This window comes from Rhipicephalus microplus, chromosome 2 (assembly GCF_043290135.1).
Source record: "Rhipicephalus microplus isolate Deutch F79 chromosome 2, USDA_Rmic, whole genome shotgun sequence".
In the NCBI taxonomy this organism is placed as follows: Eukaryota; Metazoa; Arthropoda; class Arachnida; order Ixodida; family Ixodidae; genus Rhipicephalus; species Rhipicephalus microplus.
The window spans coordinates 158,896,132-158,919,449 of record NC_134701.1 but is presented as its reverse complement, the minus strand read 5'-3'; the positions used below and the strand labels follow the sequence as shown (position 1 = coordinate 158,919,449).

Genomic DNA, 23,318 nt, shown 5'->3' with positions numbered 1-23,318 from the left:
TGTGTGTGTATGCGTATGCGTGTGTGTGTGTGCGTGTGTGTGTATGCGTACGCGCTCGCGCGTGTGTGTGTGTGTGCGTGTGTGTGTGTGTGTGTGTGTGTGGTTTCAATGCGCTGAATTCCAGGAAAGGCCCCGCCATGACACGTGAGCGACAGCACTTAGAGTTCCAGTGATATACTACATTTTTTTTCTCAATTAAAGCTGATTGTAGTTGGAAATCGATGATTGCTCAGTGTTTTTGATTAGTCGCGCCTTTTATTTTGGTTTTACGAAGTGAATGAGATGCTGTAGATAAACAGGTTTCGAAAGACACTAAAATATCCCGCCTTCAATGGAAAGCATGACACCTTGCGTCGCTACTATTGGTTAAGTACTCCTCGCTTACTGCCGACGTTCCAACTGCAGCAATTTATTTTTTTATTCCATAGACTTTTTGGCCCATTTTCATTGCCTTGGACTCACTCGCTCACTCATTCACTCGCTCACTCTCACTTTGTTTTGTGTAACACCCTTAGGAAGTCAGTTTAAGGGTGCTTTGGTCATAACAAGTTGGTGCAACATATTGAAGGGCTAATAAGCACGAAAGAGAAGAGCATATGAAAACGAGCACAAACGGGACAACTGCTGCCGGCCATTGTTCCCCCTTATAACATCATCTATTATCATACAGCTCTGATTGCCAGAGCCTACAACCAATTTCCCGAGACAGTCGCTTGACACGCTCTGTTTTGTTTGAACAAAATGAGCATCGCAAAACCTAAACTTGGACTATAGAGTGGAATAAACTAATATGAAGGCTGACACAAAAAACTGTAGGAGGAACGAAGACACGTGCGCCAAACATGCCGCGCGTTGCCCTCATTGAGCTCAATAGTCATTCGTCAACCACGACAGCGTTCGTGAGGCGAAGGGATTCTCGATTCTGTGTTCTTATTCTGTTTTGTTGAGCTGTCATTACGGGGGCGAATGTACGCACTGAAGAAGGGGGTCAGCAAAACATGAGCTGTTAGAATACATCGTCAGTCGAATCAGAACACCCCTATTTTGTCCTGGGGTGTCCCAGTTCATGCCCAGATCATTTCCCAGATTATACCTCTCTTGTAAGCAGTTAACGAAGGACATATTTATTTATTTACTAACCTAATGAACGAATCCCGTACGGTTTTACAAACGATGACCCCACGTTTAATAGCCCTGAAACAAACTGTGGGCACACACTATTAAAGGTGCCTCTCTCTTTCTCTTTCTCTCTCTCTATGGCGCACAGCGGGTGCAGTGCGGGCTTTCTGCGGCACACATTTGCTCGTGCAGATCATGAGGGTGCCAGTAAAGGTATGGGTCGCACACTTCAAAACTTGACAAACATTAATGAGAACGTACGTTATTAACGCTTCCTCTTATTGTAGACGGTGTCCTGTCTTGCAAGCCATCATACCTGCATGCGTGCATGCGTAGGCTTGCCCGTTCCCCTATGACCCAGTTAAACCTTTCAATGTACTTCGTTCTATTAGCGCCTGCGATTTCAACGCTGTTGATGAGAATGAATATATCGCTAGTGACATTGCATCTTCGTTAGCACCGGACGGAAGAAACAGGTTCAAGTTCTTATCACTACATAGAAATACACAACACTGGTTAGACCCGTAGCCACTGGCCAGTAAGGGGTCTAACAAAATATGCATTTAAAGTAACAGGTTCTTCAAACAAAGCAGCTGTTAAAAGTAAACATCAGTAATAGCGAGGAAGATAATTATGCAGAAAAATAAAAAAAAAATGGCAGCTTATCCACGGAGTGAATGATGGAGAGTGGGGCGAAGCATTCGTCCGTCCATTCGTTCTTGCTTCCGTCCGTCCATGCGTCCGTCTGTGTGACCGTCCATGCGTCCATCCGCCCATCCGTGCATGCGTCTGTTCGTGCGTCCGCACGTCCATCTGTGCGTCCATCCCTGCGTTCGTCCATGCATCCGCTCCTGCATCCGTTCATGCGTCCATCCATGCATCTGTCTGTGTGTCCGTTCGATCATCTGGTCAACACTCCAAGTACCACCACCTCGCATCTTTTCATCATATATTCCCCATATAGAAGCACCGCCATCCAGCAGACATTCCAAGGACTAAACGAGAGGTGGCACACGCACACTTTCTTACGGCTTGCGCTTCGGGTCTACTTCCCATCGTTAACCACCTCGAGTTCATGGTATATACTAGTTCACTGTATTCATGGCCCTGCGGCCCAACGCTCGCTAAACCTTTATAAAACCAGGGAGGTCGCGTCCAGCGAGTATAACGTAGCTACCTTTTTCTGTCAGATAGTGCTCAGTGTACATGCCAATGGCTGCTAATGGGAAATGAGAGACAGGAGAATTCGGCTTTTACTTTCTTACGGCTTGCGCTTCGTGTCTACTTCCCACCTTTAACCACCTCGAGTTCATGGTATATACTAGTTCATTGTATTCATGGCACTGCGGCTCAACGCTCGCTAAACCTTTCTAAAACTAAGGAGGTTACACCCAGCGAGTATAACATAGCAACCCCTTCTTGTCAGATAGTGCTCAATGTACATGCCAATGGCTGCTAATGGGGAATGAGAGACAGGAGCATTCGGTTTTTAGTTAACGCACACACCGCGAACTTTTTATTGTTCGACAAAACACAGGAGAAATCTCCCACCGGCACCACCTTGCAGGTCAAAGCGGTTACACACTACGACTACGACTACGAGGGACGAATGGGTGCCGCTATAAGGAGCTTCGCCTCTAAACGGAATCATATTGCCATTGCCCTAAGAGCGTGCTCCCTGGGCTTTAGCAATACCACGCTACATGGCGTGGATATGCTTGTAACATGATATTTCTGTTCTTTACCTCAAATATAAGTGTATAGAGGCACATATGAGAACAACAAGTGCTATATGCACTCAATATGGCATCGCAGCAAATGTCAGTGCTAGTGTAACTGGTAATTTTTTTTAATAAAGAACTTTTTCAGCACACAGGAAAAACTTTTGCTTTCTTTTATTTGGTAGTCAGTTCTCAGACCAGCTGACTACCCTATGCTGAGTGAGTGTTAGCTTAGCGCTCTCCATAACCTATATGGTTAATTTGGTTTTATTCGTCCCAGTGAGATATACTGTTTCTCAATTATATAGACCTTAAGAAAACTTTGTGAATATCTATTTATAGTGTACGTGTTTGTAAGTAAATACTTAACTGCGCGTAAATGCGTCTCTGTTCTCTGTATATGGCATATTCATCCCCTGGCAGCGTCGATTAATAAGTCACGCGAAGAATACATCCAGCATAATAATGATGGTGTGTGTGTCTGGTTGCAAGTCACCTCTTAAATTAATTTAAAAAATGCCAATGTTTTTTTTTCCTGAGCTTCTCAACACCACGTCGTTGTGCCTTCGCTACAACGAAGTTTAGGGAGCGCAATCACGTGGCATAGAAACTTGGAGGGTGCTTGAGCTTCGTTCAAGGGTTGAACGCGATAGCGTATTCGGTACACTGCCTTCTCAACTGCTCGCCTTGCTTCAGTTTTCGGTGCATGTCTCAAGTATGCCACGAGGAAACGAACTACTGTGAGAGTAACAATAGTCGTTTCAAACTATCCTCTAGAACGTCTACTGCAGGTGCGGTTGTCGGCTGCCCACTGCACCATAAGTTTTCATCTTGCGATTTTGCGAAGGGCCCGCAACGCGTCCTTAAGGCAACATGCGAACCTTTGTTTGAGCGCTTTGCATTGGGTGGGCCTTTTAAACACGCATTCTTCGCGGAATTATCATGTTTCGACATCTGGGGCGATTCTACGCTTCTGCCAAGCAACATTACCTACGTTAATTAAGGGGACCCATTCCGCTACATGGCATTCATATTATTTTAGGGGCGAAGCTCCTTGAGGCGTGGGTCTGTCCACCCCTTGTATGTATGTAGTAGTACGTAGCCACCGGGGCGGGGGGGGGGGGGGCATACCCGCTCTAGAGCGGGTATGTGCCACAGGAGATGCGAGATGGAAGATGGTGGTACTTGTAGTGTTCACTGGATTGACGCACGGACGGACGGACAGACAGACTAGCAGATGGACGGACAGATGGATAGACGTGCGGACGTACGGACACATGGACGCACAGACATACATACAGACAGACAGACAGACAGACAGACACAGACAGACAGATGGATGGACGGACTCACGGACAGACGCATGGACCGACGGACGGATGGTCACGCGGACGGACGGAAGCATGGACGGGCTGACGGACGCTTCGCTCCACTCATCATCATTCACTCCGTGGATATGCTGTGATTTTTTTGGAGTCACTTTCAAAAGTAACGCTGTGTGATATTGTGTACTAATTTAATACTCACTCTTTTAAACACCACGGTTAAGGAAAACGAAAAAAAAAAGCATCACCATAGCTCTGTGGTTCAACACCTGCTTGCTACTGAGACGGCCTAGGTTCGAGTCTCACTCGGAACCAGAATGTTGTATTTATTATTTCAATTGCATCTCTCTCGATGTATATATATATATATATATATATATATATATATATATATATATATATATATATATATATATATATATATATATATATAGATTTTCTTGCACAAAGTTTCCTTGAAACCAATGTTATACAGAAGATACATAGACGACATCTTTCTTATTTGGACCCACAGCGAGGATGAACTTCTCAGCTTTATCGACACTTAAATGCTGTACATCCGAACATACACTTCACACACACATACTCGCAAGTTACCGTAAATTTTCTTGATGTTACCATAACGATAGAAGAAGAGAACCTCTCTACAACCCTATATCGCAAACCAACGGATCGACAACAATACCTCCATTACCAAAGCGATCACCCACGCCACTGTAAAAACAGTATTCCATACAGCCAGGCTCACCGGTTTAAGCGAATCTGCTCTAGAGACGCTGACTTTGACACGAGCTCTGAGAGGCTAAAACTTATGCTCGAGAAACAAAAATACCCCCCACATGTAATTAATGACGCTGTTCAAAAAGCGAGAAAACTAAAGCATGAAGACTTACTTATGAAGCGACCACCACGAGAAGACCCACAACGAACAAACCTCTGCCTGACTTACAGCACAAACTTCCCCAATGTAAACAAAATCCTTAAACGCCATTAAAACATTCTGGAACAAACTGAACGTCTGAAACGCACATTCCCATCCGCTCCAGGCGTTGTTTACCGACGACCATGCAACCTCAAAGACACACTTGTCCACTCTAAAATCAATACTTCCCCCCTAATAATTCATGCCGATCCTGTTTAAAGTCACGACGTCCTGTATTAAAGCGATGCGAGAAACAGACAAAGCAACCAGCACGCAATCCAAGTTTTCGATTAACATACGAGAAACCTAACATGCGATTCCTCTAATGTGGTATACCTACTCGAATGCAACAAGTGTGGTATGCAGTACATCGGACAAACAGAAACACCATTTAGGATCCGCTTCAATAATCACAGAGCCCATGCGAAATCAGCCCCAAGTCTACCTCAATCAAAACATCTCAATCTTCCCGACCATGCATTCGACAAACTATCAGTAACGCTCTTAGAGACGGGATTTAAATCAAATCGAGAACGTGAACAACGAGAGTCATACCTTATCCACCGATTTAACACCCTCGATAGAGGAATAAATGAGAATCCTGGTACACTCGCAGCAATTAAAGCATTAGAAAACAATAACGCAACTAGTAACTGAGTTCACGGCACTGCAGCTGCGAAGGGCACTGGACAACCCAAAACAATTTCAAGTGTAACTACTCTTCCTAAATGCAGCTGTCGTCTGTTTCTGTTTTATTTTACTACCCAATCAATTGTGCCATGCATGACATGCCCAACAGCAACCCTGTGCACAGCCGGGAGGCCCCCACTACACGCGTAATCCAGAAGCGGGCCAGGAATTCGCATTGCACGCGCTTGCACAGCCTACCGCAATACGGGGCACCCCTATTTTTACGATGAAATGTTGACAGGGCGCGGAGTAGATAAAGGCTTAGAACTTCCTAAAATGCCCGCTTACCAGCCTCTGCCACAATACGCGGCACCCCTCCTTCTACGACGAATTGTTTACGGGACTCCGAGAAGTTAAAGGCTTAGGACTTCCTTAAAAGCTCTTTCTTGCCCCACACCGAACCGCCAGTGCCAGGAGGGGCCGTCTGATCGGGAGGAATGCGTTAGTGAACGGAAACATACACAGACCGCTGACATCAGAAAGGTGAAGGGCAGAAGGGGGAGAGAGATGAAGGGGGATGTGGAAGGAAGAGTGGAAGGGGGGCACCCGAGGGGCGTTCACCGTATATTATTTTTCTCTTCTTCTTCTCCTTTTTTTCTTCTTTTCCTTTTTCTTTCCTTTTTTTCTTTTTTTTCCTTTTCTGTCTTTTTTTCCTCTTTCCTTGCCCTCTGATTTGAGATTGTATAAAACAAACTGTATCTTTAATCCTGATGAAGGCAAGACTCTAAGCCGAAACGTCTAAACCACGTTGTGACCGCTCACGGAGGATCTACTGGACTATATATACATATATATATATATATATATATATATATATATATATATATATATATATATATATATATATATATATATATATATATATATATATAAGGTAAGAAAGGTAGGACGCGTGAAGTACAAGGAAGCCTAGGTGGCACGAGGCCTGCTCTGCTGACTGAATGGTAACTTACATGATGACACATCAATCTTATACAAGCAAAAACCTTACAGTACAGTACAAAGACTTTTATTCAACCATCCTGAGAAGCGCCACCCCTCAAGACAGCACCAGAAATCGTGCGATGCGGTGGTCAGGCTAGGTGTTTAACTGCCCCCTCGTGGGAGCATAAAAAAAGAAATTCGTTTAAGTACAAAGTATCACGAAAATTGCGCTGTTTTCAAGAACTCGTAAAACCCGTGTGCTCAGATTTGGGTGCACGTTAAAGAACCCCCGGTGGTCAAAATTTCCGGAGCCCTCTACTATGGTGTCTCTCATAATCATATGGTGGTTTTGGGACGTTAACCCCACATGTCATCAAGAACTCGTGAAACAAACTAAGTTCCACACTAAAGAACAATATTTTATTTGGTACTTCCCTTTGAATACAGGAAAGCAATGGCAGAGCCACTTCCCCCAGTCACTGCGCTTAGTAGAAGCACCACGGCAACTCTCAATAACAGCAGTCTTTTTCAGTATAATGGTGGCACTGTGCATAAAAATGTGATTGATTGATATGTGGGGTTTAACGTCCCAAAACCACCATATGATTATGAGAGACGCCGTAGTGGAAGGCTCCAAAAAATTTCGACCACCTGGGGTTCTTTAACGTGCACACGGGCCTACAACATTTCCGCCTCCATCGGAAATGCAGCCGCCGCAGCCGGTATACGAACCCGCGACCTGCGGGTCAGCAGCCGAGTGCCTTAGCCACTAGACCACCGCGGCGGGGCGTGCATAAAAATGTGGTAAGCTCCCTGTATACTTTACGTTTAGGCAATACGACTAAATGAATCCGACAGACAGTTAGCCTAAGGAAATCGTAGTGAACATTATTGCTGTTTGTAACTGTAGTGCTATAATTATGACTTAAATCGAAAGGCCCTATTGGCAGAACGGCACCCTGTTTTTACAACCGGCGTACATAGCGCGTCGCCTGTAGACATGCCTGGCGTGCACCGAACGGCGATCAACTTTGGCGGCAGTAGCTAGTTTTCATCACGTTCTCTGCAGCGTCAGGAAACACAAAAGAATTGGTGCCAGAGCACCAGCTTATGCGCATATGCACAGTTACTAGCGGTATTTGTAAAATATATGCGCAACTATACTACCTAAATAAGTAATAGCTACACTTGTTGATGAAATCACTGTGTATACATGAGGTAAATCTCGCCCTTAACCCATTCATAGGCGTGCGAGGTGAAGGTTCATCGCTGCGTCCCCTCCATATTTAGCCAATTTGTGGGCAAAATTTTCGCCCCACCCCTTTTTTCAGGTGACCAGGGGGAGGGGGTGTCTCAGACCAGCTGGCTACCCTTTGCTGGGTAATAGGCATAAGGTGTTTGCATAGAGGGGGGGGGGTGCAGAGGGGCGTCCCTCTGCCCCCCCCCCCTCTATGCACACACCTACGCCTATTACCCACAGCAAAGGGCAGCCAGCTGGTATGAGAACATGACTAGCATCACTATCCTCCAGTTTCCCTCTTCCTCCGCCTGCTCTATACTCGACGAAGCGAAGCAACAGCTTCCAGTAGTAAACCATTAGGGAGCTCGGGCGTACAGCTTTCTACAGTTCTCGGGCGCGTTCTCCGTTACAGCGGAGTGTTTGTGCGGGCGAGTTTAGGAAAATATAAGCTCGTTATGAAGCATATGCGTGGAATACCGGCTCACGTACGCGGCGCCCTGCCTCCGGATAACGGTTGCTTCAGGTTTCTTGAGAGATAACTGAAGTATAGAACTCACGCTTGCTCCAGCAGAGGCTCAAGGCTATAGAAGAATTCTAGGTCACAAGCTTTGTACTCCAAAAAACTTCCGGTCACCTCGTTTACCAGCTCCTGAAGTTGAAACTGAAAGCACGTTTTCAATTTCTTTCCAAGGGTAAGGAAAGTCGTCCCTTCGTTTTCCACGTGAAACTGAACGTGCGCAAAGTAAAAGGAAATGTTTTAAACTTTCATGTAGCTGAAAAGAACATTTATTTGAGTATATTTTTGTCAAATAAGAAAATAAAACTGTAGAAGAACAGCAAGCTATTTTTTAAAGCTCTTGTTGTCCACCGATTCTATAATGGCACATCAGTGGATAAACCAGTTTTCATCAAGGGCCTGTGTTTGTGGGAGGAATTGTTCTTCCTTGGGGAGGAAGAATTTCTGCGACAATGGTGGTGCCGCTTTCTGTCCGTAGTTGACAGACGTGTTCGATTAGTCGTCCACCTGGCCTGGTTCCTATAGCCAGGTCACCTGTCAATGTCTCATTAGTGCATGTAATGTGTGTTTACTATTTCTATGTGTTTGTGTATGCCCCGTATGGTTGTGAGTTCTTGTTTATATGCACTTCATTCTAACGCTGTAAGTTTTGTAATTTTTACGAATATTGATACCTGTTGTACATATTTTCTAACATATTCACCAAGTTATGTACATATATCATCATATACATTGTCCATATTGTGATTAGTGTATATATGTTGTGTATGTAGTTATTAGTACCATGAGCTATGGACACCCTACAGATTTGGACACTTTAGGTCGCGGGATCGAATCCCGGCTGCGGCAGCTGCATTTCCGATGGAGGCGGAAATGTTGTAGGCCCGTTTGCTCAGATTTAGGTGCGCGTTAAATAACCCCAGGTGGTCGAAATTTCCGGAGCCCTCCACTGCAGCGTCTCTCATAATCATATGGTGGTTTTGGGACGTTAAACCCCACATATCAATCAAATCAAGACACAGAAACTTTTGCTTAAATGTGTAACGTATGTTGTCCTTTGTCATTTGTTTGTTATTGTGCTTGTTGTACAGACGCTCGTTCCATAGGTTTGTTGCGTCCCATGGTAGAATAAACTTTTTCTAAACACACGTAATCCTCAATGAACGGGAGTGTCCGCAGATTCAGGGCCTCATCAAGTTTGAGGCCCATATGACGGCTTCATGCTCTCCCTTAGTAAAGTACCTAGTACTCTAATTCGTTACCCACTCTTTCTGAACACACGTTTGTAAACCTTGAGAGGGTCAATAATGCTCTAGTTCACTATACTCATGGCGCAGCAACACGGCAGGCAGTGGAACGGCCAATTAGGAAAAATAGCAGCTCTCTAAGAGCTACTGGGCTCGCTCAGCCGAATATAAGGACGCCGACATGCGTCAAATTTATATACATACCAAGAGATAATAATATATGCGTACATTATACCGCAGATGCATTGGACCTGGTGTGCCGCACCCCCGACACACGATATTGCGATTCGCGTAGTGTTTGTATTGATCAATGAAAGACCGTATTTTATGCCACATTTTGATTACGATTATGATGAAGATGATGAGGATTTTCATCACTAAATGGCCTAAGGAGGGCGGAGGAGGAGACTCGGATGAAACAATCAACCTTTGCAAAACTATTTGTAATTGTGATCGGAAAATGTTCACTGCTTTCTTTGAGGCTGTCGATCTTTGTGCGCATTCTCTTAGGCCTGACGTTAGTTTCAAAAGAAACAGACACATTCACATCGTACCTTGACACCACTCTCTTAAAACGAGGGCACACTCCGTGAATATATTAGGAATAACCACAAACGGCCTACTGCCCGTGTGTTTTCATTTCGCGGGTTCAAACTAGCCACACGCTTTTACAATATTCAGTGGCTTACATTTATACTATTTATTATTCTTATTACTACTTTATTTTTGTTTATTTATTTTTTTAAATTTCGCCGCTATCCGGCACGTCACCTGATTTGCAGTTTCGCTCGCTTGTTCACGAACGGAACACGAATATCCAGAAGATAAATATAGAGATTGCACCGTTAACATTGTAATTGACGAGACAGACAAAAAGGTAAAAACAAAAACAACCACTGGCGGAGTGAGAACAAAAACAGGGGAGTGTCATCCGACAGTGCTGGCTGATCACAAAGCTCACAATGAAGCAGGCAGGCGTTCTCTATGTCATTCGTATCGGCTGTTATTTCTAATCAGTGTTGTGCATTTCATGAAATGTAATCATAACAACCTCAATAAAATGGAAAAAAATGAAATAAGAAACAGTACGTACGTGTGCTGTCCTTTTATCAATGTATATGCTTTCCTTTTTTACAGAAGAGCTGCTCACAACAATGTAATAATATCTGGCGTATTACGTCCCAAAACCACGAGGAGATTATGTGAGGCACCGTAGGGGAGGGCTCCGGAAATTTAGACCCTCCGGGGTTTTTTTTAACGTGCGCCAAAAAAGTAGGCGCACGGGACTCAAGCATTTTCGCATCATAAAATTAGAGGTCGTCGTCGTGGCCAGGATTCGATTTCATAACCTGTGGGTAAGCACTCGAGCACGGTAAACAATAGACCACCATGGCGAACAAACTGCACATGTAGAACACCATGGCGAACAAGCTGTACATGTAGACCACCATGGCGAACAAGCTGTACATGTAGACCACCATGGTGAACAAGCTGTACATGTAGACCACCATGGTGAACAAGCTGTACATGTAGACCACCATGGTGAACAAGCTGTACATGTAGACCACCATGGCGAACAAGCTGTACATGTAGACCACCATGGCGAACAAGCTGTACATGTAGACCACCATGGCGAACAAGCTGTACATGTAGACCACCATGGCGAACAAACTGCACATGTAGAACACCATGGCGAACAAGCTGTACATGTAGACGACCATGGCGAACAAGCTGTACATGTAGACCACCATGGCGAACAAGCTGTACATGTAGACCACCATGGTGAACAAGCTGTACATGTAGACCACCATGGTGAACAAGCTGTACATGTAACCCACCATGGCGAACAAGCTGTACATGTAGACCACCATGGCGAACAAGCTGTACATGTAGATCACCATGGTGAACAAGCTGCACATGTAGACCACCACGGCGAACAAGCTGTACATAGCTAGGCGAAACGGAAATCTGTGCGTCCTGAGCGCAAGAACTACGAGCGCGTATGATTTACAGGAGCCCTACTAGTCAAAACTGCTGCTCGACTGAAAATGAAATAGAGAACACATAAGCGGCAAACGCGCATTATTCACTCTGAATGGACGCGACAAATAAGTGAGAAATACTTATTGAACCTTCGGTAATTAGCCCAGTCATATGCATTGAGGCTGCAAGTTTAGGTTCGCTGGTTAACCACCTGTACCGAGTGCTTGGACAGTGATTTTTTTTTATTAAACTTATAGAATGCCGCCGTAGAAAGCTTAGAAGAGAGAGGGAGAGGGGGGTGGGGTTAGCAAAAGTAATTGACAAAACATATTCCAGGAATTAAAAGAAACTATAATTTATGGCACATCCTGGAATGCATAAATTTTAGTTGAAAGTCACTGAAACACGGCCAAGCATGACTCTCGAATTACATTTGTAGAAAAAATCGTGGCAGCTTGTGTCACGTTGTCGTGAAAACGAAGATCCATAGTTTTCAAAGGAACGGCTATCATTTCGACAGATTTTTTATTCAGAAAAGTCGCATATGTGTAATGAGACCATTGCGCAGGGCATGCAAGACCACCTGGTACCAGCACCACGCATGAACAGGTAACCAATTTAAGTAAGTAAAAACAAATACCAGGCAAACTTATCTGGCAAGTGCATGCACGTGGAAACGATGATCCACTTTTTTGTGTGCAAATCAACGGAATGCATGCTGACGCACGCCTCCCCCAAATGAATAATGTTGACCGCCTGTACATTTTGAGTAAGGACGATAACTAACGATTAAAGCTAAAAAAAGACACAAAGAAAGTTTCATGAAGTAATTTCGTGTGGACACACGTCCTACTCATCGACGTTTTGAATAAGAAATAAATCATTATATGAAAGGACAAGTCATATAACCACGTGTTCACTACCTCGCATCGGCACACCACGGGCAGGCAGTGTTTATGGTACAGTAACCTTTGATCATGTACGCGTTCGATAATAAAAATTGTTGAGGTTTAAGTTCCAAAACTACCATATGATTATGAAAGACGCATCTCCGCGTTCGAGTGCCTTTTGCTTAGACAAAACAATCTTCCGAATGATTATTTGAATGATCCATTATTGAACTTGCAAATGGACGAGGCAGATATTTTTACCGGTCACTCCTGAACGGCAATGTTTTTAAAGGGTCACTACGCAACTCACAGTTCGAAGACGTTGCACTGGTTTCTTTCTAGCCTTCACTACAAGCGTTGTTTAAATGCTGCATGCCCGTGTGCTTAGATTTGGGGGCACGTAAGACCAACTCCGGCTATTTTTCGAGGTCAATGAACTTCAATGAAATTCGCTGGGTTTGTTCCTTTGCACTTTTTAGTCCTTCATACCGAATCACAGAATTGAGTGATGCGCTGATCATTTGCAAATGAATTTTAAAGATTGCCTCGAAAAGCTCACCTCACTTGCCAAAATCATTGGCAACATTGTCTGCGTGACGTCATGTTTGGCATGTCAACGGAAGTGACGCAGCCGATGGCATCGCTACTTTGACCACTACAGCGTTTATTGTGCTTCCCACAAGGCGACGGTGGTGGGGTTTGGCCCGGGTATAGCACGGGAATGCTTTTTTTCTTCCTTTGTGTTGTTTGGCCAGTGCTTCGCTGGACTGGCTTTCACAGTTTTCAAACACCGCGCCGGCGGAACCAGTATACGGGCTCCGGCTCTACCAAATAGTACGTCATACGCAGACAGGGCGCTCGGTCGGGTTTCGGTTTAGGTATTGCTCATTTTTGCTTAATAAAATTATTTTCGAACTTCTTGAGCATTACAGCTACTGGGCTCGTGACAAGAGCGTCTCAGGAAGATAGAAACACCATAACCTTGACGTGGTCAAAAAAGTCGCCGGAGTTGGCATTTAAGGAACCCCAGGTGGTCGAAATTTCCGGAGCCCTCCACTACGGCGTCTCTCATAATCATATGGTAGTTTTGGGACGTTCAACCCCACATATCAATCAAATTGTTACAAGCGTTGTTTCATCTTCTCCACCTATTTATTCATAAAACTCTTTCGTCCTCCGAGCACTAAGCTTATAGCTTTGACAGCGCGAAGCTTATAGCTTCGCACTGTCAGTACTTCGCGCTTTTTGTCTACACGCTGGTATCTCAGCTTGCACTGACGCAAACGCACAACACAAAGTGAGATTCTTTGATCGCGCACGATTATAGCGCGAGTCAATACAGAACCGGCATGCGACTGCATGGCGGGAAACAATTTCCAAGTGACATTCCCCCAGGGCCGTAGCCAGGATATTTTTTGCGTTTTATTTTATGCGCAGAATAGCTAACATTGTCAACTGAAAGCCGATGTGAAAGCGAATAGATGTTTAAGTATCATCCAGACAGTTGCAGCACGAAAAACTTCAGGGAGGGGGGGGAAGGATGTCGAACCCTCTCTGAGAGCAGTGGAAATAACATGTCAGTGTTGTTTAACTTGTCTCAGAGGGGGTTTGCACACACTCCCATTTAATATTTTTTCGTCGCTGCAGAACTGAATGATATTTAGTAGCCGAGGTAATACGAACTTCAACCTCTCCACAACAAAACAAACAGAACAGAGCAAAACGGAAGCCCCCCCCCCCCCCAACCCCTCTCGTATATGCAGCAACCGAAAGCTTGTTTTCTCATGAGGTCACGCGAAGGGACTGCTAATGTCAAGATTTGTGCTGGAAAAATAGCAAAACATCAAAATTCACAGATTCATGGTACGTAATTTTTTTATTTTCTTTTTTTTCTTTTTTTTTGCTAAGGGCTTCAAGTGTAAGCCGTGAAACACCCAATTCTTTGAAAGATCGGCAATTACTTCAAGCGTGCATGATATTTTAACCGATATAATCTCATCTTTCGCTTACGATTAGAGCAGTGTTAAGCACTCTCGACACTTCGTATTCGTACAATTATACCATACCTATTTGAATGTATCAATTTTTCCAGTTCTCCTTGCTTTTACTTCAGCTACCTGGGAGTGACACGAGTACACACTGTGCATGCTGCAATTATCGCCGGTGATATGTATCGTATAACTTTCTTCCACTCGTTCAAATCTCGCTTGTTTCCATACACTTCTTTCGCGTTATCTTCTTGTTGATTCGTTTGTCTAGCATCTTCTCATGTTCTCTTACCAAGACTTCACTTCCCGCTTCTCTGATGTGAATTTATCGTAAAATTTTCATTTATTCTGTACAACTCAAATTAAGCCCACAACCTCTCGCTCAATGGTTAATAAAGGTGCTCTCTAATACATTTCGAAACAAACAAACAAATAATAAATAGATAAATAAATAAATGAATAAATAAATAAATAAATGGATTACTATACGCGAGTAGCTCCAGAGATTTAGTTTTAGAACGAGACTTGATATGTAGTATGACTGTCATTTCTGACTCACAAATACTAGCATGCGAGGCATCGTACAAAGTTGAAGTTTTGATGCATTCGGTTTCTTATTTCTTTTTTTCAGTCGATGACAACGCAAGTGGTGTCAAGTCACATAAAAAAGCTTACAATAACGTACAGGAATTCGTTAAGAAAACCAAATTTCAATGTGCAGTGGACACGTTCAAGCGCCTCTCGCGGGTCAGAAACCTCAACGCATTCACTTAATCATGCGTGCGCCATATCATCACAAAGCTTCGAATTGCCTTCATTGTCATGCGAGTATTTCTCGCAATCCATGCATACCATTTGCTATGCCAAAAAACAGCCTATATCTGGGATGGTTAACCAAAGAAAGAAAGAAAGAAAGAAATAAAGAAAGAAAGAAAGAAAGAAAGAAAGAAAGAAAGAAAGAAAGAAAGAAAGAAAGAAAGAAAGAAAGAAAGAAAGAAAGAAAGAAAGAAAGAAAGAAAGAAAGAAAGAAAGAAAGACTTTGAGTACTCACGGATTGAAAGGCGAAAATGTGGGGCTGGACAATGGAGGGCATTTTCCTTCCCAGCGTTTTAATGTATACGTCACATTGGAGTAATCTTGACTCGAGCACTTATGCTGTAGGCCCGTGTGCTCAGATTTGGGCGCCCGTTAAAGAACACCAGGTGGTCGCAATTTCCAGAGCCCCCCCACTACGGCGTCTCTCGCAATCATATGCTGGTTTTGGGACGTTAAACTCCACATATCAGTCAATAAATCAATCCTGACTCGAGAACTTACACCAGGGCCACCATTACGATCAGCAACCGAATTCGTAGCGACATAGTATACGTCTGTCTCGGGCCGTTTCTCATAGCAGTCACCATATAAAAAAAAGATAACATCGCGTTTCTACCAGTGAGGACTGTACTGTGCAGCGTATACACGGTGAATTTGTAATTAGTACAATCGCTCGCACTTTCAAAGAACATTGGCGTGGGATCCTATTCTTTGTTGTATGTTTTCTAACAGAAGCACGACAAAGCCCACTCATTTTTTATTATGTCTCTTATTGACGCGTCCAAAAGGACATGTCATCATGGCCAACAGACAAAGTTCAAACGCCGTTTTAACATCATGAAAAAAAAAATGTAATCGCCTCGAAACAAGCGCCTACTCGCGTGATATTGGTCGGAAAGCCGTGTTTCATTAAAAAAAATGCCGTTATATCTCCGTTACTGTGTCGGCTTAAAGTTGCAATGCTGCCTGAATATCATCGTTTCGCTCACGCCTAAATTGCATGCACGAGACAGGACTACTGCTACACGCGCAGGTGAAGAGATTATTTGCCCCGGTAACGTGAATCTCACCGCGCTATACATTATAACCAAAAAAGTTAGACTTAAAGTAAGTTTTCAATTGGCGAATAGCCACGACACTTCACTACACGACGATCAAGAGACAGTTGGTTAAGATGCGCCGAGCAGAATGCTTTAAATTGAGGTCACTGTCATTTGAGCCCGATTCCAAGCAATTTATCGTTTTCCATGGACGTTTATAGTTCTTTGTCAAGATGAATAATAGAAAAAAAACAAGAAAACGAGGATAAGTGTACATGCACTCTGGGGGTCGTCGACACCTCGGAACTAAATGTTATCGTTTTGGCCCCTTACACGCAGAAAACGACGGTGCTCGGACAGTACTTAGTATTCGTGGAGTCACGGAAACCAGACTTCACTATTCTATTTCCTGCTAAAAATAACAGGAAAATGACTTAAACGAAATCGAAACCAGACACGAGTCGAAATTTAGAGCCCGAACGAGATTTGGAAGTGCGCTCTCCACCTCCGTTAGGCTTAGCTACTTCGTGACGAGAAAAGGGGGAGACTTAGTGGCGAGCGCCGCTTACGCGAGCATAAAAATGATCTATAGACCATCAAAGTCGAGAAGTAATCAATAGAGTAAAGCGGAACTGCGAGGGCGAAATTTGCGCAGACCGTGTATAGTGAGCACCGGCTACGGTCTTTTAGTATACATATATGTATAAGCGCGCAAGAAGAACCCAACTCCCGTAGCTGCGAGCGAGTTTTCTCGAGTTGTGTAGGTGTCGCACCGGTGTTTCGTTTCCCTTTGGAGGGACAACACGAAATGCATTCCGTTCCCATTAGAAGTGGACGTGACGGGGGAATTCGCTGGCTCGCTGTTGTTTTACTCTACAACTCCACAAAAAGAAGAGCTGCGCCGTAGTGACGGCGAGCTCACGACGCAGCCGAGAAACGAAACCGTGCGAGCGGCGGCCCCCGCGAGGCCTAGCGACTCCGGAAAGTAGCGGAGAGCGCGCGCTGTCGCGAGAAGGGTTCGTAGGCGGTGCTGTGCTACTCACTTGAGGATCTCCTTCTCCCGGTCTTCCTCTTCCTTCTGTCGAGCCATGACGGACTCGATGATCCGGCGCTCTTCCTCGGTGAGGTGGCTCAGGTCCGGCATGGGCGGAGGCCCCGAGCCGCCGCTGATGGGGGGCCCCGCCGCTTTCGGCGCCGCCGACGTCATGCCACGGGCCGCCGGCGGCAGCACGGAGCCGAGGGGCCCCTTGGGTCCTCCAAACAGCGGAAACGAGAACACGCTGGCTGCCGTCGGACGCACGCCGCCCACCACCGCGACGCTTCATCGGGCAGCTGCGGCGGGGCCGGCCTCGCGAGCCACTGCCGCCCGCCGGCGCAGCCGACCACACATCATCGTGGGCCGCGAAATGCAGCACGGCTCGCGCGCGGCTCCCGCGCGTGAGCGCGCTCGCTTTAACTCTCACGCCGCTGGCCGCAAAGAGAGCCCTCTAGGGCTTTCTTGGCCGCCCGAGACGACGACGCGCTCACCGCACTCCCCACCCCACATGCGGGAACCAAAACCAGGCCCGCCGATCAAGCATGGAACACAGCGCACTCGGGAACAAGCAGGGGGCCCCTATCTCTTCCTTTCCACGCACACAAGACGACGAGGAAGACGTCCCCACGTCCGCACTGTTGGAAGAAAAGGTACCGCGCACACTTTCGCGTTTTCGTGGCCACCCAAAAAAGAACACAACCAAACGCGGCGATTCGGCACCCGCGGCTGCTGTGTGCCTGCGCTGCTCGGGCTGCCGAAGGGACGGCAGCGGCGCAGGCGGTGGGCTTCTCCTGACGTCAACGCGCCGACGCCGCGGCCAATCGACGCGCCACACTTCCGGGCCGTCACGCTCACCCGCGTGCGTCACTTCCGTCGTCGCTGCTGCTTCCGGCACAGCCGTGACCGAGCGTATTCAATGGAAGCCGCAGCCGCGGCTCCAGCCGCGCGCGCAGACGACGCGGCGCACGTTCCTCGAGTCACGAGAGACGAACGCAGCAGCTGGCCACCTGCCGTTTTCTCGTTATGTTTTTCGCATGTAAGTGGGCCGCCTTGCATGAACACTTGCGACGCCACAGAAACGATAACTGTTCCGCACACCCTCCGGCCCTGTGGGCTCGAATAACGATATGTGAAAATGACCGCTGGTAAAGCATTGCACTAATGTATGAGCGCACCATGAAGGGCCAATACCTCGGCCCATGACAACGGGGCACTGAAAGCCAACGTGCCACACCGAAAGGGCACTTCACCACAAAGTGGCTCATTTTGCGGAGAAGCCCACTTCCAAAAAACCAAGGGGCATGCGTTTGATGCAGAGCTCAGAAATGTTTAACGTTTCCTCTAGATAGTGTGCTACAGTGCATAGTATCATTTCATTCAATAAACACACATAATACGAATGAGCGAATAAGCAACATTTTTAAGAGTATTTCTTGATAGCCGCGAAAATACGCTTTGATCATGTTGACGTGCGCTGAACCCTATAGAGATTGCAAAAAAAAAAAAAGTGTGCATGCACACAGTGCTCGCTGGATTGGGCTGGTCAATAATCATAACCCTTTCCTGAAATCAACCGGTATGTTTGTATATAAAGATTACGTTACGTCAGAGGTATGTACATAAACTCTTTATTGCTACACATGTAGCTGACTTTGCAAGCAACGCCGCACTCCCTGACTTCTACTGAAATCGTCACTTCAAAATTACTTTTGTTGCTTTTCGTTTACGTGCAGTGCTTTACGTTTTAAATGGGTTGACTAGGCGTCTGACTAAGACTAGTGACTGTGTAGAAAAATAATTAAAGTTCTTCAAGATATCCACTAGCGACGTTTTCAAGCAGGTGTTTATGATTGCATCACCATTACTTCGGAAGTGTTTCGCGTATGTTTATCTGTAGAGGTGTTGTAGCTATGAAGTGCACGAGTGATGTCGCCACTGTTGTAACGTTGTTTATAGCTCTGGTGTGTGTGCGTGCGTGTTGTATTTGTGTGCGCGTGCGTGTGTGTGTGTGTCTGTGCGCGCGCGCTTATAAAGCAAAAAACTCGAGTAATATCAAATAATTATGCTCTTTCCAGTGAGTTCCAAGATGTTAAACTACCCATACTTTTTTACATTCCACAGTTGTTCACGACACTGTTATGTCGTCAACAGTATGATTGCACTCCGGCGATGTAATAGCAAAGCATTTATTTAAGCGAGAGAGTGGATCCTAAGCCAACGCGCGTAATACGACAAGCTCAGTAAGCCAAACGACACATTATCGAAAAAAAAATTGTTTGCTCATTCCGAGTGAGTAAGTCAGATTGACTTTGTAAGCTGGAGTTCGAGGTTAATGATCGTACGCCTCTTCATGGTAGCAGAAAATGACCTGCGATTGTGAAATGACTGTGTTTGAACATGTCCTCAGGTCTGTCAGTACAAAAATATGGCTCTATAACGATGTTCAATGTTGCTTTAACAGTAAATCGATTGATGATTGATTGATTTGCGGGGTTTGACGTCCCTAAACCACGATTTGATTATGAGAGACGCTGTAGTGGAGTGCTCCGGAAATTTCGACCACCTGGGGTTCTTTAACGTGCACCCAAATTTGAGCACACGGGCCTACAACATTCCCGCCCTAATCGGAAATGCAGCCGCCACAGCCGGGATTCGATACCGTGACCGGCGGGTCAGCAGTCGAGTACCTTAGCCACTAGAACACCGTGGCGGGGCGCTATAACTACTACTAAGTGGTTCTTAAGAGAGAAAGGAAGAGAAAAGTGAGCCCCGTAACTCTCTGCTTCAGCGAGCGACACCTCAACAGTAGCTCACAAGGGATGGGGGTGAGGAAGGATTAAAAGGGTAGGAATAAAGGTGTGGAAAAGAGAAAGAGGCATGATGTGGTAAGCCAGAGAGAGCGACGACAAATCGAGAGGATAGGAGAGATAGGAAGGATGCAAACACGGTCAGAGGAGTCCGAGGACGGGGCACCACTTGCGAGAGCTCTTGTCGGCGTCAGTAGATGGCGTAGAGCAAGTCCAGTCGGTCAGAGCTGCACTGTCGTCGAAAGTCGTCGGCGTCAGGAGATGACGTAGGGCGAGCCCAGTCGGCCAGAGCTACGCTGACGTCGGAGATCGCGAGGGCACAACCGGTCGGCACGGAATCCAGCAAGCGAGTCGCGCTATAACAGCGAATTGTCGCGTTTTATAGTGCAACTGTATTCATGTCGTTGGACCCAAAACTAATTTAGACTTCATGTCGGCAGTCGTCAACGAACTGTTGTGACTCATCGGCGGGAAGAATCAGCGCATTTAATCGTAATTGAATGAAATCATGTTTCTGCCTGTTGCGCGCAAGCGGCAATGCAGGTACACATATATTAACTATAATGCGTAAGGGAAAAAGAAATGCTGATTTCACCAACTGTGCAAAATGGCCTAAGCAAAGCTTTCGTGCACACTCCACAAGTTCGTTTCGATGATTTCATTCTTGCGCCAACCAACTTTGTCAACTATTGCCAACCCTCCTGTTACCAATCGGTGCCAGCGTAACCACATCTCCTACTCTCTTTATGAAAGGTAGTATTTCTATCCGCATATTGCTAAGGTTAGTTCTCGTGTTAATTTCACACTACAGGCAAGCTTTTTTTCTCTTGGTTTGCTTTTCTTTTCCTGTATTTCATAATTACAATACCTAAGTTATTCTTACCAATAACGGTTCTTAACCTTTGTTTTCTTTAAATTTATATGTTGGCTTCAATATGCTTATGTTGAACAAAAATAAACTGGCCCATTTTTTTCATTTCGTTTTGATCAACGTTATTGCACGACAAACGACATTCTACCTAGCCTGCTTGTTCTTATTACTGAACGTCGCGACAGAAGAAGGTTACTGGTGTCAATCACACACTCATTGCATACGTCGTTGCTATGTCCCTCGTTAGGTACTAGCACAGTGGCTTAAATACTCGCTTCTTTTGTACGCGTTTGAAATCACAGCAATACATATAAATTAACCACTACAGCCAGAGCAACTCTACGTGTAACGAGATTTTATGATTTCTATTGATGTTTAGACTTGCCCTTAAGGCATAACACCTTTTATATGTGTACCGTAAGACCGATCTCGTATTAGCTATACGCATATTTTGTGGGAGTACTTTAGGATGCGTAAAAACGTGTGAGTACTTAATATCTAGAAAACATGAAGGTCCGAGATTATATACTTTGTGTTCTACGAGCTAAGACACGAAATTAAGCCCTAGGATTGTTTTCTTTTACTTTCGAGGGGAGGGGGTGGAGCTGGTTATTGAACATGAGTGTTCAAAACTAACTATGCAATTCAGTGTAGTCTCCAAATGACAATTCGAGTTGCTTTGTAGAAGAACCAACGAGGTACTCACTACATCTTACAATTATGTCATATACGCATCTCTATTCATTCCTTATATCAACTGAGCAGCTTCATTACAAAAATATAACAACTTCTTATATTAGCGTTTTTTTCGTGTCCAAAATAATTCGAATTACAATTGTAATTGATTTCATTATAGCAAAAGAAAAAAATTATTTTCTCATCGTTTAATAATGCCAGGTTACATGCGTAGACTTCACCGTGCGTTAAAGTTGCGCGTCCGTGGCTCTCGCAGCTTTTGCGCGGTACATGCGTAGACTAGATTGAAGCAACCAAAAGGGGGCTTCTAGCCCGAAACAATATCCTTATGTCTCCATATCCTTGCAGTAAACAGAGTCCCGACAGATGAACCTGTCTCTCTATATTCCGCAAAACCTCCAGTGTTTAAGCAATACAGTTTTCAGCATACGCGCTTGATGAATGATAATGATGATGATGATCCTTGCAATACTGGCGCATGCCCACAAATGTCGCGGCACGAATTCCTTTCGCATTTCTTTCCTTTTTCTAGCGTTCCCACCTTTCAGAACTACCATGCGGGACACGTCAAAGTCCGAAACGGTGACGCACTGACAGCATTTTTCTTCTTTCAAACGACCATACATGACGCCTGATTTAAAATTTCTCTCTACCGTCTTTTTCGCCTGAATTCCGCAGGTCGAACTGCTTGTGTCACCACATCGCTACAGCAGGATATAAAAAGTGTCAATGTATTTATCGCCAAATGGGAGAAGAAAACAGAAATTTTCTGAAGAGTGAGAAAAAAACACTACGGATAGAAAATGAGGAGAAGGAAAAAAAGGGAACTTGAGAGAAAGCACGCTACTGATCAAGGGAGAGCGGCGTCGGGGGGATGAGAATGAATGGGGAAGAGAGGAACGGCAGCCGGAAGCCATCTTGATGCTATGGGTCCTTAAAGGGCAATAATCATCTTCACCCAAGCCAGAGCACAGCGCTGGACATTTTCCCAAGAGCCCTTCTTGTTTCGTCTTTGTATTTTTCTTTCTTTCTTTCGTTTCTTATTTTCTTTCTTTCACCGTCATCTTGTCACCGTGACAATAGCTTCGTTCGTTCTCGCGAGTGGGGCACATTAGAGAGGCCTATATCTCCGCAGGGACGCGCTTTCTATATGAGGGCGCCGCGACGAAGACCCGCAAAGAGGCGTCGAGCGTGTGTGTATTCTCTCGACCGGGTTGATGTCTCTATACAAGAGGCCGCTTAAAGCGCCGATTGACACGCGGAAGAGTTCACTCGTGTAAGTGGTACATCTTTTTCCCCCTTAATGTTTACTTGTAGGATAATAAATATATCTTTCTTTTTTTTCTTATATGATAACTGCCTAAAACAGTTCGTTAACTTTATAACGTATTCACTAAGCTTGACCTGTCATTCATAGCCTGAATGATTTTTCAGACACGTAGATAACATGATTTTTTTAGTTGAACAAAAAAGCAATTTGGTGGCT

The 23,318-nt window shown here is 45.1% G+C and overlaps 1 protein-coding gene across 2 annotated transcripts in view; it reads right to left on the bottom strand.

Moving 5' to 3' along the window:
* Nucleotides 1-17,786, bottom strand: part of Rim (Rab3 interacting molecule) — a 169,072-nt gene extending 151,286 nt beyond the window's left edge. For both annotated transcript variants that reach the window (XM_075886963.1, XM_037421872.2), the window contains exon 1: nt 17,466-17,786. In XM_075886963.1, coding sequence (XP_075743078.1) covers nt 17,466-17,629 — 164 coding nt within the window. In that variant the 5' untranslated portion in view covers nt 17,630-17,786. The remainder of the gene's footprint in view (nt 1-17,465) is intronic.
* Between the last annotated feature and the right edge of the window lie 5,532 nt (nt 17,787-23,318).